The sequence below is a fragment of the Phyllobates terribilis genome, unplaced genomic scaffold (assembly GCF_046119375.1).
Source record: "Phyllobates terribilis strain yellow unplaced genomic scaffold, ASM4611937v1 Scaffold_5__5_contigs__length_657084704, whole genome shotgun sequence".
NCBI lineage: Eukaryota > Metazoa > Chordata > Amphibia > Anura > Dendrobatidae > Phyllobates > Phyllobates terribilis.
Window position 1 is genome coordinate 651,201,878 of NW_027362765.1, and position 20,099 is coordinate 651,221,976.

The 20,099-nt window shown below is 40.7% G+C and overlaps 1 protein-coding gene across 4 annotated transcripts; it reads right to left on the reverse strand.

Moving 5' to 3' along the window:
• Positions 1 to 832: 832 nt before the first annotated feature.
• LOC141273831 (uncharacterized) lies at positions 833 to 19,678 on the reverse strand. 4 transcript variants are annotated; one of them, XM_073686234.1, is made up of 7 exons: positions 19,481 to 19,615; positions 14,768 to 14,898; positions 7,584 to 7,739; positions 7,375 to 7,498; positions 6,111 to 6,199; positions 5,923 to 6,028; positions 2,262 to 4,168 (listed from the first exon to the last, which is right to left on the reverse strand). In XM_073686234.1, exons 2-7 carry the CDS (start codon positions 14,882 to 14,884, stop codon positions 3,375 to 3,377), a joined length of 1,386 nt encoding a protein of 461 aa, XP_073542335.1. In that variant the 5' UTR covers positions 14,885 to 14,898; positions 19,481 to 19,615; the 3' UTR covers positions 2,262 to 3,374. The 4 variants fall into 4 exon arrangements, with proteins under 4 accessions (XP_073542337.1, XP_073542335.1, XP_073542336.1 ...); XM_073686235.1 differs by having other exon boundaries at positions 2,264 to 4,165; positions 19,552 to 19,678; XM_073686233.1 differs by having other exon boundaries at positions 2,264 to 4,168; positions 19,552 to 19,678.
• Positions 19,679 to 20,099: the final 421 nt, after the last annotated feature.

A 20,099-nucleotide genomic window follows, 5' to 3' on the forward strand; every position in this document is an offset into this window, starting at 1 on the left:
GTAAAGGGCATACCATGTGGAGACACTGGAGGTAACAGGTGATCGGCCTCTGAATAAAATAATACACAACATTACACAATACAGTGGGAGTCATCTCAATGAATTACCATTCATTGTTAGAATTAGTACCACCAAAACACCCAGTACAATGTGAGGATAAATGTAAAAGGACATAGGGCCCATTAAAAAAGGGCAATGGAGAAAAACCCTAGAAAGTTCCCCAACTTTTATTGAGTGAGGCACACGTATTTTCACACTCATATCTATTTCAACATGTATGTAAAAAGCCTCAATCCCTTTATGATACATGGCTAAGGGGTGACTTATTAAAGCCTAGATTGAACACCAACTCACAAACCTGCTACACTTGATGTAGTTTGTAAAAATAAAAAAAGGAAAATTTGGCTTGCGTTTCCTTTTTCTTAGACCCATAACTTTTATATTTTCCCATCAATTTTGCTGTGTGAAGACTTGTTTTATGTGTGGCGAGCTGATGTTTTTATTGATACCACTTGGGGGTGCATACAGCGATTTGATCACTTTTAATTGCATTTTTTTGTAAGGTGTGGCAACTGAAATGCCACAATCATAACGTTTCAACTTTTCTCTTTGTTTTATGGCATTTACTGTACGAGTTAAATAATTTTATGATGTGATTTAACTATTAAGAACACAGCAATAAAGGGTATGTTTTTTTAATGGCTCTATTTTTAACAGGGAAATAGGTTGGGCAATTTCTATGGGTACAGTGGGTACGGAAAGTATTCAGACCTTTCACTCTTTGTTTCATTGCAGCCATTTGGTAAATTCTAAAAAGTTCATTTTTTCTCATTAATGTACACTAGAGGCACCCCATCTTGACTGAAAAAAGCAGAAATGTAGAAATTTTTGCAAAGAAAAACTGAAATATCACATGATCATAAGTATTCAGACCCTTTGCTCAGACACTCATATTTAAGTCACATGCTGTCCATTTCCTTGTGATCCTCCTTGAGATGGTTCTACTCCTTCATTGGAATCCAGCTGTGTTTAATTAAACTGATAGACAGGTGTATGCCTTTCCAAATCAAGTCCTATATAAGACCTCACATCTCACAGTGCATGTCAGACCAAATGAGAATCATGCACTCAAAGAAATTGCCCAAGGAGCTCAGAGACAGAATTGTGGCAAGGCACAGATCTGGCCAAGGTTACAAAAGAAATTCTGCATTACTCAAGGTTCCTAAGAGCACAGTGGCCTCCATAATCCTTAAATGGAAGAAGTTTGGGACCACCAGAAGTCTACCTAGACCTGGCCGTCCAGCCAAACTGAGCAATCGTGGGAGAAGAGCCTTGGTGAGAGAGGTAAGGAAGAACTCCAAGATCACTGAGACTGAGCTCCAGAGATGCAGTAGGGAGATGGGAGAAAGTTCCACAAAGTCAACTATCACTGCAGCCCTCCACCAGTCGGGCCTTTATGGCAGAGTGGCCCGACAGAAGCCTCTCCTCAGTGCAAGACATATGAAAGACCGCATAGAGTTTGCTCAAAAACACATGAAGGACTCCCAGACTATGAAAAATAAGATTCTCTGGTCTGATGAGATGAAGATAGAACATTTGGTGATAATTCTAAGCTGTATGTGTGGAGAAAACCAGGCACTGCTCATCACCTGCCCAATACAATCCCAACAGTGAAATATGGTGGTGGCAGCATCATGCTAAGGGGGTGTTTTTCAGCTGTAGGGGGGACAGGACGATTGGTTGCAATTGAAGGAAACATGAATGCGGCCAAGTACCGAGATATCCTGGGTGAAAACCTCTTCCAGAGTGCTCTGGACCTCAGACTTGGCCAAAGGTTCACCTTCCAACAAGACAATGACCCTAAGCACACAGCTAAAATAACAAAGGAGTGGCTTCAGAACAACTCTGTGACCATTTTTGACTGTCCCAGCCAGATCCCTGACCTAAACCCAATTGAGCATCTATGGAGAGACCTGAAAATGGCTGTCCACCAACGTTCACCATCCAACCTGACTGAACTGGAGAGGATCTGCAAGGAAGAATGGTAGAGGATCGCCAAATCCAGGTGTGAAAACGTGTTGCATCATTCCCAAGAAGACTCATGGCTGTACTAGCTCAAAGGGGAGCTTCTACTCAATACTGAGCAAAGGGTCTGAATACTTATGACCAGGTGATACTTCAGTTTTTTTTAATAAATTTGCAAAAATGTCTACATTTCTGTTTTTTGTACAGAGTGTACATTAATGAGAGAAGAAAAATGAACTTTTTAGAATTTACCAAATGGCTGCAATGAAACAAAGAGTAAAAATTTAAAGGGGTCTGAATACTTTACGTACCCACTGTATGTTTTGCGCTTTTCTTTTATCCCGTCAGGGGACTTGTACCTACGATTGCCTGTAGTATATTCTGTAATACAACACTATTGCAGTACATAGCTAAAATCTGCTCATATGAAGCCCAGCACTAAAGTACCAGCATGGCAAGTGTGGGGCCTGCAACAGGACCTTGGCTGACATGACAATCCATTAGAACCCTGATGGTGAGCACCCAAAACAGCAGGCGTGCCCCACAGATTGCACACCTTAAAGAGTATTCTCACGTTATGAAATTGGTATAGTTAAGACAGCATAAAAATAAGCAAGTCTGCAATTAACTTGCATTTTCTATCTGTTATTGTTATCCCTTCCAAAATAAGAAGTCAGGAGGCTGAAGAGCATTACACGGCTAAAGACATGTGTTGAGGTATTAATGCTGCAGTCAGAGACTGTAATTTCATCAGAATTTGCAGCAGAATGCCTGTAGAAGTTTCTAGCTCATCAATCCTTCCCCTAGTCATAGAAAGTTAAAACAATAAAATAAATAATGTTCACCCTCCTCAATCCCCCACAGATTAGGTTCCAGTGTTCATCTGTTCTCTGCATGTCTCTTCTTCCTAGTCCCATCCTTGACATACCATAAATGGCAAGAAATGCCCACTCAGCCATCCAGTGATTTGCTGAATGGCCTTTCCTGGTGTATTCAGGAGGTTACCGGGAAGCAGAAACTAGCAGGGACCAAGTCAACAACGCAATACGACCTGCAGGGAAAATCGAGGAGGGAAGGTGAAACTTCTTTGATTGGATCAAACCAGGCTTGAAGCATTTAAAAATGCACTGTCTTCCGTTTAATGCCCATGGTTTTAAAAACAGATGTTTAACAAGCAGAGATGTTTCAGTGCCTACCAATGTTTACATACAAGATATGTATTACTTCCAAGAAAGGTGTTGATAAATATTTAATGTTTTCCCATTGTCCTTTATGCATGTTTTTACCAATAAATGAGCAAATTCAAGAAAGATCCTTACATACTGTATATTGCAAACATGTTTCTGTAATTATAAATGATTGCGACTTCTCTGATGTATACCAAGGTTTGATTTCTTTGTGAATGACTTCCCACACTGTGAACACGAAAATGGTTTTTCACCCGTGTGTATTCTGAGATGTTCAAGCAGCCTGGACTTGTTTGTAAAACCTTTCCCACACTCAGAACAAGGATACGGCTTCTCCCCGGTATGAGTTCTCCGATGCTCCACCAGGTGAGATTTATTCTTGAAACATTTCCCACATTCAGAACATGGGAATGGCTTCTCCCCTGTGTGAACTCTTAAATGTTCAAGGAGATTCGACTTCTTGGTGAAGCGTTTCCCACATTGAGGACATTCAAATGGCTTCTCGCCCGTATGAATCTTCAAATGATTCACAAGATTTGATTTCTGTGCAAAACATCGACCACATTCATAGCAAGAAAATGGTTTGTCCACTCTATGTATCCTTTGCTGTTTGGAAACATACATTTTGAATCTAAATGGATTGTCATACTCAGAAGATGAAAACTGTTTCACAACAGGATCATTTACCAATGTAAAATACTTATAAGGATCTGAACCTGTATATATTGCATCACTAAAATGAGGTGAACTGTGGTCAATGATATGCAATAGCTCAGAGGGAAAACCCCCATGTATAGTGGATTCGTAGGAGTGATCTAAGCAGTGAAGAGATGGGTGTATATTCATAGTAGCAGGGTTTACTCCTGAAAGACTTCCTATAATTTTTCCATCTTCAACTTCATAATCTGGATATAGAAGATGTCCAGCCAAACTATGAAGGTCCTTGTGGGTTTCTGCTAAAAACGAAATATAATGAAAAAAATACTTTTAAAAATCAAGCTCTGTAAATGATCATTTTGTAAAGAGTAAAGAATTTAAACCATTTAGTATTCTACTTCAACTGAATAAAGGAAGTTAGGCTGTGTGCCCACGATGCGTTTTTTAAGCGTTTCCGCAGCGGCAAAAAACACTGCAGAAATGCTTAAAAAACGCTTGGTAGAAGGTCAGCCATGTTCCCCAATGATAATCCGCATGTGCTGTGCACATGATGCAGAAATTTCCGCTGCGGATTATCATTGCGGAAAAAAACACAGCACTACCCATTATTTTGCGGAAGAGCGGCGTTTTCGCCACCATTGACTTGCATTAGACTGCATGCATTCCGCTTCACTAGATAAGCACATGCGGAATACATGCATTCCAATGTGTGGATGGTACCCGGGTGTGGAGGACAGGAGACTCTCCTCCGGACCCGGGTACCATAGAAACTGTGAAAAAAAGAATAAAATAAAAAATATACATTATACTTACCTTCTGAAGGCCCCCACTGTGCTCCTCCTTTCATGCCGGCAGATCGCAATGGACTGGAGGACCTGCGCTGACGTCAGTCATGTGACGGGTCACGCGACACTGACGTCGGCAGGTCCTTCAGTGTACCGCTGCCAGCAAGGGAGAACGGAGCAAAGCAAGACACCAGGGGCCATCAGAGGGTAAGTATAGATTTATTTTTTATTTTTAAACATTCTTTCGGTCACAGTATATAAATCCATGCCGGTTGCATGGATTTATATAGTGTGACCAAGTTGACAAGCACTTTCCAAGTGATGCTAAAATCACTTCGAAAAGGGCTGGATAACCCGCATGCAGAAATGCATGTGAAGAACGCTTCATATCTGCATGTCCCTGGCAGGAAAAACGCATGTACAATCCGCATGCACAATCCGCATGTACAATCCACATGCGTTTTTTTCTGCCAGGGAGATACAGAAAAGCTCAGGAAAAAATCCTGAGCATTTCTGCATCGTCGGCACATAGCCTTAATGACATCAAAATTTAACTAATTCAGTCACAGACTTCTTATTTCAAGGTGAAAGGGAATTTGTTACTAAGCATTTGCTAGCAGCATAATTTAGGGGCAGATAAGTGATTCATCATTGGAATCAGGTTACTAGACTGCTTGCTACAGTTTTTTTTTATAAAAACATTGTTTTTTTCTGCTGCAGATATAGCAGCTCTCTGAATGTTGAGCTCTATATAACCTGGCCCACACCACTGAATGACAGTTTTCTGTGTACACTGTGCATAGGCAGAGAGCTGCCAATCTGTGGTTGGGGTCAGTATTGGACTACATGGTAGAAGGTTTAGTAGTCCTTTAGTGATCATCTCCCTGCTGATAAAACACAGATGTTATCAAAAATACAACAAGAACCCCAAAAAGTGACACATCGCTGGAATCAGGGTCTCATTCCCTACATTATGCTGCTCTCAGATTAGGTGGCAAAAACCTGGTGACAGATTCCCTTTAACAGGACTATCAAGAGTAAAGACTTATTCTACAATTGAGATAAATCCCCTTCATGCTTTTAAATCGTATTTTCGCCTTTATATGTCAGTTCTGTGGTGTGATATGTGGGACATACTGCTTCTCTACATGGCCACCACCATGCAAGATTGAATGCAATAGCCCTGCTTTTGGAAACCAGCGGTCTGCTGAAAAGTTGGGGCTGCCTGCGCTCTTCATTGTGATTTCTATTTTGGGCCTACTACTCACCGATTTTGATAGGAGTAGAACTTTTCTCATACTTCTGTTCATCCATCACATATATCACTTCGTCTTCATGTATTTCCTCCACTTTAATCCGGATGGAGTCTTCATCCTTCACAGACATATAAAATGCATTCCTTACTAAACATCTGATTGGATGCTTTGGTATTCCATGAGGCCATAGTTCCATCTACCTGATGAATGTTGGAATTTTCCCGCTGATGAACCAGGAAATATGGAGGACTGGGGCAGTTTTCTGGGAAATTAGTGTAACTGGATCCATCTAATAGAAATTAAAATTACTCATCATTATTTATGTGTGAAGTTCATATGAATTCTTGTGTCTATAGGAGTGCCCAATTGTTTTCCTTAAGCCTCATTCAGACATCTATGTTGTACGTACTTGAAAAAACAACAACACATACCCATTATAATTTATGGTGCTATCTACATGTCTGTGTTTTATATGGACCGTGTGTCTATTCAAAATACATGGGGACCCGTCCTTTTTTTCCCGTTATCATGGATGACAAGGGCCAATACAAGTCTATAAGTCCATGAAAAACACATTACGCACAGAGACCCATATATCTTTTTCTTTAGAAAGTTGTGGGAGGTTTTTTCTTCCGTAACAAACTATAGTACTTATTGGTACCATTTTGGGATATCTAAGTCATTTTGATCACTTTTTTTTGTGAAGCAGGATGAACAAAAACGCCAATTTGGGGTCTGTATTTTCTATTTTTTTGAGGTGTGCACTGTGTGGGATAAATAATAATATAGTGTTATAGTGCATGTTGTTACAGATGCAGCAATACCAAATTTGAGACTTTTAAGCTACAATTTTAATCTGAAAAACTTTTTTATTTGGAAAACTGAGAATTTGAGGAGGGCATTTTTACTTTTTTTCTAACACGTAAAAATATATATTTTTCCTATTTTTATTTTAGAATATTTATTAGTCCCACAAGGGGACTTGAACATGCAATCGTATGATATTATTAATACTCAACACTACTTTAGTAGTGTATTACACTATCCTGTTGGCGCTTGACTGACAGGTAATCAAATAGGCTAAGGTGTATGGCAGACCCGGAGACCTGTGTTATTTCTCTAATTACCATAGGAACCGCAATTGAGCAATGGGGATGTCGACGGGAGCCATATGACAGCATCAGATGAGGAGTCACCTGCTAGGAACAGCGAGAGATTTGATCCTAGCAGCTACAGCAGGAGCCCAGTTGTGTATATAGGTCAGGCTCTTGCAGATGATCGCACCAGTACCACGTGATCAGCATGATGGATATAGCGGTCAAAAAGCAGAAAATGACATGTGCTCATGACTGATATTAACTTCTTAATGCCATATGATGTTGATATTTATGGCCAGCTTAAATTTTAAGCTCCAGGAAATCATCAAAACAGCACTAATGTTTATAACAAAGGAAAATCTCTTTCCTGATGAACTAATTTGTTGGTGATTCTCCATCATGACGTCATTGTACAGATCCTTGTGTCCTTCTAAATACTCCCACTCCTCCATGGAGAAATACACAGCGACATCCTGACATCTAATAGGAACCTGAGACCGAAAACGAAAAAAACATTATCCACACACGTCCCTTGGTGCTAGTGTGTAATGACCCAACATTCCCAGTGGCGCTCACCTCTGCACTCAGCAGTCCAATAATCTTGTTAGTGAGTTCCAGAATCTTCTGCCATTCACTTTTTTCTTGTATCTGACTTTTGCTCAATCCCTCTGACCAATACGATTCCCAAATAGGTCTCATCATTTTACTGGACTTCTTCATTGGTCCATATTGCTGGTAATCAAAAAGAAAATAAACTATAACCTAACTTGTAATGTTGTGCGAGTCACCAATTCCTATCAGAATACAATTCAAAATTCGAATACTCTTAGTGTTTTTATTTTGCTAGGGTTTTTTTAGAGTCCGCTATATGCTGCAATTTTCGGCAGTTTTACCGCGGAATAGGCTCCATATCTAATGCTCAGTGCTCCTGAACTCAGCTCCAAAGTACGTGGAGACTAGCTGTCCCCATACAAAGCACAGAGAAAAGGAAATCTTGCTCCCCTACCAATCATTTAAATGCAGCAATAGCATGGAGTAAATGATGGAGCAATCTTGCACTGTGATGAGTATTTATACTAGAACTAGCAGCTGCGTCTTTCTGCCTCTGATTTCTAGTTTCTTTCTCACCCTCACCACTCCACAATCATCTATTGGCAGTAACTGACATCTAATCTTTCATTAAAGGAGTTGTCCGTCCTTAGGCTACAAGTCTGCAGTCACTCTATATAGCTGCAGACTTGTGGATCCTCATACTGAACACACTGCGCGCTGTGAGGGTTCTCTGGTGCTGCAATTTGCACACATGTGGTCACGTGTCAACTAAACGTGTATGCTCGCTCAGTGCAAGTGTAGTGAGCTAGGCCGGACACGTCTTATCAGAATGTGGCCAGAAGTATGCAAATTGCATACTTGTAGTCACATGACCGCCCACTCCCAGCACCGGCAAATCCTCACAGCGTGCAGTGCGCGTGATGCGAGGATTCACAAGCCTGCACGCACATAGTGACTGCAAACTTCTAGACTTTCATTAAAATGAAAATCTGTTTTAAATGATGATGGAACTAACCAGTGAATTCAGATTGAATGATCAGGGCTTGGAGAGGGAGAATAGCAGTCTGAAAAGAGGAGCATGGGGTAACTTCTGTAACAATATCTTATATCGTCATTAGTACTATTGATTAGTGAAGAAACAAAACAATGCTTCCTGTTAGAGAGGACCTGTCACTGGATTTCTCAACCTAAACTGGAGTACCTTCTTGCATCTGTGCAGTTCCACCGATTCTGGAACAGTTTTTCTTTTCCTTCTGTTCCAAAGTTATACCTCCAGGAAATAACAATGCCAATATTCCCTTTAACCAACTGGGTGTTTACCACAGAACTTCTCAGCGGGTGTTTTCCTTTTCTTCCCTAGCCAATCAAAACACCTTTGTGCTCACAAAGAACTTCTGTGAAATACGCCCAGTTGTTTGAAGGGAAATTTGCACCTTTATTACTGGGGGGCATAACTTTGTATCGGAAGGTCAGACGGAAAAGAAAAAAACTGTTCCAGAATCAGGAAAGCAGCAATAATTGGAAGGGAGCTTGCACTGTACATTAACAATAGTCCTGCAGATACTGTTCTCTGTATAAAGAAAAAAATAAATAAAAAGACTTTTTAACCCTTTCACATCACCAGCCTGTTTTCACCTTCCTAACCAGGCCAATTTTTTTCAATTCTGACCAGTGTTACTTTATGAGGTTAGAACTTTATAATGCCTCAACATATCCCAGTAATTCTGAAATTGTTTATTCATGACACTTTGTATGTACTTCATATTAGTGGTATAAACACAAATCATATCAAATATTTGACAAACATTTTTTTTTTTAAATTTCGCAATTCTCAAATTTTGCATTTTTTATGCCCTTAAACCAGATAGTTATGTCACAAAAAATAGTTAATAAATAACATTTCCCACAAGTCTACTTCACATCTGCATCATTTTTGAAACATATTTTTTTTTTTGTTAGAAAGTTAGAAGGTTTAGAAGTTGATAAGCAATTTCTCATTTTTCCAACAAAATTTACAAAACCATTTTTTTTTTTTTTTTACGGACCACCTCCCATTTAAAGTGACTTTGATGGGTCTATGACAGAAAATACCGAAAAGTGACACTATTCAAAAAACTGCACCCCTCAAAGCTCAAAGTGCTCAAAACCACATTCAAGAAGTGTATTACTGTTTAGGGGCTTCACCGGAATTAAGGCAATGTGTAAGGACAAAATGAAAAAAATTACTTTTTCCCAATAAAAAATTTTTGCATTTCCAAAACGGTAACAGGAGAAATTGGACCACACTCAAGTTTATCTTGAGTATACTGATACCCCATATGTAGTACAAAACTTCTGTTTGGACGCACGGCAAGGCTCGGAAGGGAAGGAGCGCCATTTGACTTCTGGGCCGCAAAGTTGGCTTGATAAGAAAGAGGACAACAACGTTGCATTTGCAAAGCCCTCTAGGTGCCTAAACAGTGGACCCCATTTGGGAAACTACATCCCTGAAGGAACTTATCTAGAGGAGTGGGAAGCACCTTGAACCCACAGGTGCTTCACAGAATTTTTTTAACGTTGAGCCATAATAATAATAATAATAATAATTAAAAAAAAATACATTTTAACCCCAAATTTTTCATTTTCATAAGGGTAAAAGGAGAAAATGGACAATATAAATTGTTGTGTAATTTCTCCTGAGTACGCCGATATGCGGTTGAAAACTACTGTTTGGTGTACAGCAGGGCTTAGAAGAGAAGGCGCACCATTTGACTTTTGGAGCGTAAAATTGGCTGGAATAGATAGCGAACGCCTTGTCGCACTTGCAGATCCCCCGATGTGCCTAAATAGTGGAAACCCCCACAAGTGACCCAATTTTGGAAGCTATACCCACCTCAAGGAATTCATCTAGAGGTGTGGTGAGCACCTTGAACCCGCAGGTACTGCACAGAATTTCATAACTTTAACCCATGAAAATGAAAAAAAATACATATTTCCTGCAATAATGTTGTTTTAGCCCCAAATTTTTCAATTTAACAAGGGTAACAGGAGAAAATGGACCCCAAAATCCGTTGTGCGATTTCTTCAGAGTACGCAGATACTCCATATGTGGTGGCAAACTACTGTGCACACTACAGGGCTCGGAAGAGAAGGAGCGCCAATCGACTATGGAGCGCAATTTTGGCTGAAATAGATTGCAAATGCCATGTCATATTTGAAGAGCCCCTGTCATGCCAAAACAGCAGAAACCCCCACAAGTGACCCCATCTTGGAAACTATACTTATTTAGGAATTCATCTAGGGGTGTAGTGAGCATATTTAACCCTCAGGAGATTCACGGCTGAGACAAATGGAAAGTTACCGTATTTTTCAGACCATAAGACGCACTTTTTTTTGCCCAAATTGGGAAGGAAAATTGGGGATGCGTCCTAAGGTCCGAACGTAGCTTACCGTGAGTTGCGGTGGTGGTGGAGCAGGATCGCCGGAAGCAGGGTCCCTACCTCCCACGGCTTCAGGAAGATGGCCGCATTGCAATGCATTATACCTGTCAAGAGTTACACTGACAAAAGCCTTTTATGGCAGGCTCGCCGTAGCTGGCTGACCCAGAGGTCATCATGATGTGCCTCGGGTTGTCATGACAATGATCAGGTCCTCGCAATGATGTCATGGGGGTGCCCATCAGAAGGGAGCACCCTCCCTCTCCTAGCCTCCCAAATGTTGTGATCAATATCGATCGCAGCATTCAGGGGTTTAACCCCTTTACCCCAGAGGGTGGTTAGCACTTTAATGACCAGGCCAATTTTTACAATTCTGACCACTGTCACTTTATGAGGTAATTACTCTGGAACGCTTCAACGGATCCCCCTGATTCTGAGAATGTTTTTTCGTGACATATTGTACTTCATGATAATGGTAAATTTCTTCGGTATCACTTGCGTTTATTTGTGAAAAAAATCAGAAATTTTGCGAAAAATTTTGCAATTTTCAAAATTTGAATTTTTATGCCCTTAAATCAGAGAGATATGTCACATAAAATAGTTAATTAATAACATTTCCCACATGTCTACTTTACATCAGCACAATTTTGGAACCAAATATATATATATTTTTTTATTAGGGAGCTATAAGGGTTAAAAGTTGACCAGCGATATCTCATTTTTACAACCAAATTTACAAAAAAACATTTTTTGTTTAGGGACAGCATCACATTTGAAGGGACTTTGAGGGGCCTTTATGACAGAAAATACCCAAAAGTGACACCATTCTAAAAACTAAACCCCTGAAGGTGCTCAAAACCACATTCAAGAAGTTTATTAACCCTTCAGGTTCTTCACAGAAATTTTTGGAATGTGGAAGAAAAAAATGAACATTTAACTTTTTTCACAAAAATGTTACTTTAGACCCAATTTTTTATTTTTGCAGGGGTAACAGGAAAAAATGGACCCCAAAATGTGTTGTGCAATTTCCCCTGAGCGCACATATACCCCATACGTGGGGAAAAACCACTATTTGGGCGCTCGGCAGGGCTCAGAAGGGAAGGAGCACCATTTGACTTTTTGAATGTAAAATTTGCTTGAATTAATGGAAGCCATGTTGCGTTTAGAGAGCCCCTGATGTGCCTAAACAGTGGAAATCCCCCACAAGTGACACCATTTTAGAAACTAGACCCCTCAAGGAACTTATCTAGATGTGTGGTGAGTACCCTGAACCCCCAGGTGCTTCACAGAAGTTTATAACATGGAGCCGTGAAAATAAATTAAAAAAAAAAAATCTAACTTTTTCCACAAAAATGATCTTTTAGCCCCAAATTTTTTATTTTCTCAAGAGTAAGAGGAGAAAATGGAACCTAAAACTGTTGTGCAATTTCTCCTGAGTAAGCAAATACCCCATATGTGGGTAAAATACAGTGTTTGGGCACACGTCAGGGTTCAGAAGGGAAGGAGCACTGTGACTTTTTGAATGCAAAACTGGCTGGAATCAAGAGCGGACGCCATATCGCATTTCGGGAGCCCCTGATGTGCCTAAATAGTGGAAACCCCCCACAATTGACTCCATTTTGGAAACTAGACCCTTCAAGGATTTTATCAAGGGGTATAGTGTACATTTTGAACCCAGAGGTACGACAGAATTTGATAACATTAGGTCATCATATTGAATAAGTTGTCATTAGTCTTGAGTGCAAGTGCTCGCTACTTGAGTTTGCATCGGGTACTCGGATATGCACCATGTATCGCGGGTGCTGGAGTGACATGTTCGAGTCCCTGCCCCGCATGTTTCACGGTGGTTAAACACCCAAAAAAAAACATGCGGGGATCACTCGTGCATGGCAGACGATCCCAGCAACGTTTTTTTTTGGCCGTGAAGCATATGGGGCAGAGACTCGAGCATGTCACTCGAACACCCACTATACTCAGTGCATGCCCGAGCACCCGATGCAAACTCAAGTAGCGAGCACTTGCGCTCAACACTGGTAGCCAAATCGTCAAATTTTTTTTCCTTCACTTTTGAAAAAATCCCAACCCTAATATAACCCCAACACAACCCCAACCCCCAACACAACCCTAACCCCAGAGTTTATTTTTTGCGCCGTTCCTCGTGCGGTATAAGTGATTAGAGGACTTTATTCTTCAGGTCGGTGCGATTACAGCGATACCAGATTCATATCAGGTTTTTATGACTGACAGCTGTCACACACTAAAAGACGCTTTTTTTTTTTGCAAAGACTAGTTTTTGTATCGCCATATTTTGAGAGCTATAATTTTTCCATATTTTGTCCGACAGACTGTGATGGCTTGTTTTTTGCGAGACAAGCTGACGTTTTTATTGGTACAATTTTCGGGCATGCAATATTTTTTGATCGCTTTGTATTCCGATATTTGGGAGGCAGAATAAACAAAAACCAGCAATTCCTGAATTGTTTTTTTGTGTTTTTTTTTTATATCGTTCCACGTGTGGTCAAATTGATAAGGCGGCTTTATTCTTCGGGTCAGTACATTTACAGCGGTACTACATTTATATAGTTTTTTTATGTTTTGGCGCTTTTACACAATAAAAACTATTTTCTAGAAAAAAATATTTTTTTGTATCGCTTTATTCTGAGAGTTATAACTTTTATTTTTCGGATGATGGAGCTGAATGGCGGCTTGTTTTTTGCGGGACAAGATGGCGTTTTCAGCGGTAACATTTTTATTTACATTCGTTTTTTTGATCGCGTGTTATTCCATTTTTTGTTTGGCGGTATGATGATAAAGCATTGTTTTTTGCTTTGTTTTTTTTACTGTGTTCACTAAAGGGGTTAACTAGTGGGAAAGTTTTATAGGTTAGGTCGTTCCGGACGCGGCGATACCAAATATGTGTACTTTTATTGGCTTATTTTTTTTCATAATAAATAAATATTATGGGTACAATATTTTTATTCTTTGGGGATTCTTTTTTTTCACTTTCCTACTTTTTTTTTTTTTTACTTTTACACATTGTCCCACTATGGGACTTTCACTTTTTGCAGCTTGATTGGCTGTATAGCAAAGAGAGCAGCAGCTCCCTATGCTATGCAGACTGTCAGCGCAGCACACATGGAGACATTACATTGGTCATGCACTGCGCATGACCAAAGTAACTTCCTGCCTCCTGGTGACCTGGATGTTGTCATGACGACATCGGGTCATCATGACAACATCCCGGAGCCGCCACAGACATCACTGGACGCCGGAAAGGAGGTGAGTATCGGTGCTTACCTCCCTTTGCCCCCGCAATGCTGCAATCGACTTCGATCGCAGCATTGCGGGGGTTAATGTGCCAGCAGCGTTGCGGGACCGCTCCTGGCACATAGCACCGGGTGTCAGCTGTGACAATCAACTGACACCTGGAGGCGATTGTCCCCCACCGCTTGTGTGCGGGCGCGATCGCATTATGCATAATAGTACGTAGCTGGTCCATAAGTCCCAGGGCACAGCTAAGTACTATTACTGACTTGGTCCTAAAGGGGTTAAAGAGCCAGGGGGCAGTGCGGGCACCGCTCCTGGCAAGGACAGCAGAGGCTCGGCTATCATCCAAGCTGAGCTCCCGGTGGCGATCGCGCAGGCACAGCATCTGTGCCGGGCACGATCGCCATGACATGCCGGAAATCCCTACCCGACCATGACGTATGGGTACGTCAAAGGTCATGATGGGGATAATGTATAGAAATTATATACCCCCCATATGATGGGGGTATGTATAGAAATTCTCACCTCTCCAGTCAACAAGTATATAATCTCCAGAGTTAGATTTAATATCAAGCCAGTGTTATTTCTCTTCTCTTCAACCACCCTCAATGACTCGCTCTGGTGAACCTCGGAATATTTCATCTTGATCCAACAACCTGTAGAAAGCAAAAAACAAAAATGAACTAGTGTTAGATGAGGAGACTGAAAGGTATTCATGATATCAAGGTGGAAAAGTACTCACCAAATGTCATTGTACTATTAGGCTGTTATATACTGTAACTTTCAGGTGTAATCATATATTTAGCACTAGATAAAACCTATTGGTTGATTGAATGGAGTTACAACTCATTAACCTTGGTAGTAGTAGTAGGTGCACAAGTACAAACCCATCCCGTAATATATTAGTAAGAAAACTTGGCACCCAAATACAGATGAAATTATTTTATTGGTGCAAGCAATCCATGGATATATTCTAAACGTTTCGATCTTGTCACCAGAACTTGATGAATAATATTTATTATGCTTCGCTTATATAGCGCCATCATATTCCTCAGCACTTTACATCATTAACCGCTTCCCGACCGCCCACTGTAGATAAACGACCGCGCTGCCTGGGCTCTGTGCAGCGCGGATGTTTAAAAACGGTGGGTGGTCCCGCAGCACTCAGGACCCCCAGGGTCCTGCAAACGCTGCGGGAGCGGTGCAGAGCGACAGCTCTGACAGGGAACATCATCGGGACCTGATTGGATCAGGTCCCAGTGATGTTAACCCTTTGCTGTCTTCTATATGCCGCGATCTATAGTGATCGCGGCATATAGAATACAGCAGGAGGAGAGGGGGTCGTATACTTACCTCTCCGAAGACCCCTGATACCTTCCAGGACCTGACGTTGCTATGGCAGCTGGAGGTCAGATGACCGCCTCCAGATCTGCCATATATGGTGTCCTGCCTGGCTCAGCCTGCAGCTGAAGCCTGGCAGGAGACTCTGACTGTGAAACAGTCAGCAAAGATCTCATGTAATGTAATACATGTCTATTACATTACATGAGATCAGTGATCAGAAAAATAAAAATTAATGTCCCATACAGGGACTAAGTAAAAATGTAAAAAAAAAGTAAAAAAAATGTTTTGAAACTGTTAAAAAAAAATTACAAAATAAATAAAAATAAATAAAATATTAAACCGATAAATCCGTATATTTATGCAAAAATAAAAAAAGTACACATATTTGGTATCGCTGCGTCCGAAACAACCCGAGCTATAAAACTGTCACACTAATTAACTCCTTATGTGCACACCGTAATAAAAATAAATAAAAAACGGAGCAAAAAACTATGCTTTTTCCTCATATCGCCAAACAAAAAGTGGAAAAAAATGCGATCAAAAAGCAAACTGGAAATAAAAATGGTACCGCTGAAAACGTCATCTTGTTCCGCAAAAAACAAGCCGCCATACAGCTCCATCAGCCGAAAACTAAAAAAGTTATACCCCTCAGAATAAAGCAATGCAAAAAAATATTTTTTCTATAAAATTGTTTTATTGTGTAAAAGCGCCAAAACATAAAAAAAATATACAGTAAGTGTAGTATCGCTGTAAACGTACTGACCCGAAGAATAACGCTGCCTTATCACTTTTACCACACGCAGAACAGCATAAAAAGAAAAAACCTCAAAAAACAATTCCTGAATTGTTTGTTTTTGTTAATTTTACCTCCCAAAAAACGGAATAGAAAGTGATCAAAAAATGTCACGTATCCAAAAATGGTACCAATAAAAATGTCAACTCGTCCCGCAAAAAACAAGCCATCACATGACTCTGTCGGCCGAAATATGGAAAAATTATAGCTCTCAAAATATGGTGATGCAAAAACTAGATTTTGCAAAAAAAAGCGTCTCTTAGTGTGTGACAGCTGTCAGTCATAAAAACCCGATATAAATCTGGTATCACTGTAATCGCTCCGACCTGAAGAATAAAGTAATCTAATCAGTTATACCGCACGAGGAACGGCGTAAAAAAATAAATAAAACCAATTCTTCACCTGCTACTGATTTGTTTATTATGTCTCCCAATGTGCTCACCACACATCTAGATAAGTTCCCTAAGGGGTCTAGTTTCCAAAATGGTGTCACTTGTGGGGGGGGTTTCCACTGTTTAGGCACATCAGGGGCTCCCCAAATGCGACATGGCATCCGCTAATTATTCAAGCAAATTTTACATTCAAAAAGTCAAATGGCGCTCCTTCTCTTCCAAACCCTGCCGTGCGGCCAAACAGTGGTTTTCCCCCACATATGGGGTATCAGCGTGTTCAGGAGAAATTGCACAACAAATTTCATGGTGCAATTTATCCTATTACCCTTATGATAATGCAAAATTAGGGGATGAAAAACATTTTTGTTGGAAAAATGTGAAAATTTTATTTTTACAGCTCAATATTATAAACTTCTGTGAAGCACCTGGGGGTGCAAGGTGCTCACCACACATCTAGATAAGTTCCCTAAGGGGTCTAGTTTCCAAAATGGTGTCACTTGTGGGGGGTTTCCACTGTTTAGGAACATCAGGGCCTCTCCAAACGCAACATGGCGTCTGCTTATTATTCAAACAAATTTTACATTCAAAAAGTCAAATGGTGCTCCTTCCCTTCCGAGCCCTGACGTGCGCCCAAACAGGGGTTTTTCCCCACGTATGGGGTATCAGCGCGCTCAAGAGAAATTGCACAAAAAAATTTGGGGTCCATTTTTTCCTGTTACCCCTGCAAAAATAAAAAAAATTGGGTCTAAAGTAACATTTTTGTGAAAAAAGTTAAATGTTCATTTTTTTCTTCCACATTCCAAAAATTCCTGTGAAGCATCTGAAGGGTTAATAAAGTTCTTGAATGTGGTTTTGAGCACCTTGAGGGGTGCAGTTTTTAGAATGGTGTCACTTTTGGGTATTTTCTGTCATAAAGACCCCTCAAAGTGACTTCAAATATGATGTGGTCCCTAAAAAAATGTTTTTGTAAATTTTGTTGTAAAAATGAGAAATCGCTGGTCAACTTTTAACCCTTATAGCTCCCTAACAAAAAAAAATTTTGGTTCCAAAATTGTGCTGATGTAAAGTAGACATGTGGGAAATGTTATTTATTAACTATTTTGTGTGACATATCTCTCTGATTTAAGGGCATGAAAATTCAAAGTTTGAAAATTGCAAAATTTTCAAAATTTTCGCCAAATTTCTGTTTTTTTCACAAATAAACTCAAGTGATATCGAAGAAATTTTACCACAATCATGAAGTATAATATGTCACGAAAAAACAATCTCAGAATCAGGGGGATCCGTTGAAGCGTTCCAGAGTAATTACCTCATAAAATGACAGTGGTCAGAATTGAAAAATTTGGCCCGGTCACGAAGGCAAAAACAGGCTCTGGCGCGAAGTGGTTAATGCTGTCCCCAATGGGGCTCACAAATCTGAACTCCATATCAGTATGTCTTTGGAGTGTGGGAGGAAACTGGAAAAAACCCACGCAAACATTTAATACTGATGACCATAGAATTAAAAGAAGCCAGTGCTGTGAGAATGAGCAGTGCATGCTACAATGGAGATGTGCTCATTAAAGAGATTGTCCATTACTTTGGCATTGATGACCTATTAGTATCCTTCACCTTTATGTCTTCAATCAAAAAGCATCATAGCTTGTGCACCAGAGAGAGCTGAAGTGTGGGTTTGTCCAGTCCTCTGTGGTGTCCAAGCTATGAAGCTTTTCAACTGAAGAAATAAAGGCAAAGTTTTACTTACATTCAAAACAAAATGAATGTTTTTCCTTTTCTTCCTGCAATTTACTCTGACTTGCACCATGGCAGCGCTGTGCATGTCATATCCAGGTGCATCAATTACAGTGAACTGACTTTCTGTATTTTCACCAGGGCTGTGGAGTCGGTAAGCCAAACCTTCGACTCCGACTCCTCAATTTCCACAACTCCGACTCCCTCATACGTGGCTCATGTGTAAGTGATACATTTACTGTGGCACAGATTCATCTCAGCTAACAGTCTAGACCCTTAGATCAGGAATAGGACAGACATTTATAGGACATTTCATAACTTTCCCAAATTCTTATGAAAAAAATATTCCCCACAAACTGCATTGAACTCCTGTACCCAATTTATTAGATATTTTAGGAGTCGGAGATGATCCATTTTATACCAACTCCACCAAAATGGACACAGATTCTGACTCCACAGCCCTGAATTTTTCACTACCATAATACACCCCAAAATCTCCCCAGACACCCCCTTCATTACACCCCCAAACTTTATGTACTTTGAGAATGCTACCCCTCTCCAGGGAGGTAACTATAACAGGTGCAGGGATTGCAATCGCACCTGGGCCCTGGAGACTAGGGGACCCTTTGCCCCATAGGAAAAGCCCATTACTATTAAAAAAAAACCTGTGATAGTTTGGGGCCCTGTTGAAGATTTTGCATTGGGGCCCACTAGCTTCAAGTTACACGACTGCAGCTCATCCATTTTTAACTGTTACTCACTGATGCAGAGAATGACAGCAAAATATGGGATGAAAGCAGAACAGGCCTGCAAAGAGCAAAGGATGTCACACCTCCCAGGAGATGACACACTCTAGCATGTACCCTGTGACATGTATGTGCTCTTTATGCATAGGACACAGAAGTGACACCAGTCCCTGTAACCTGTATTCCATACAGGACACACAGTACACTACAGTCCTCTGCAAGCACAGCACACCACGCTGTACTAATCAGTCAGGGCGCAGGGCCGCTGCTCCTGGACATGGACGTTACCCACTGCTGCCTCACCAATGTCCCTGTCTGCAGCCTCGGGACCGCCCCTCCGCACCGCTGTGACCTGGATGCTATGGCACTTTACTTCCTCTCTCTGTAGTCACCCTGCTCTTTTGATTGCTGGACGTAACTATGCAACCCTGGCCGCGCCCCATGACTCTCATTGGTTAAGGTGGCGGCCATTTTCTTGTAGCCTGGCTAGCTAGAAATTACGTGGGCAAAGATCTTATTACATCATGATGCAGTGGTCGGTTTCGTCCAGTTTATTATTCAGTCTCTTCACACAAGATCTTCCTAGTCTCATAATGAGCATACACATTGCAGTGAGGAGCCCTGAGGTGAATGCACCTGAAAGCAGCTGCAGACCATAAAGAGCTGGCACAAAAATGGGCATTCGTATAGCATATGTGTTATGGGAAGCATTAAATGACTTTGAACACTGATATCACATTGCCAACAAAAAAAACAGTATGCCCACTCCAGAACCTGTTCACTTCAGGCCGTTCCAAGCAAGAAAGCTGGCATTAAAGTGGGCAAACTACCACTGTTCATAGATTCGAATA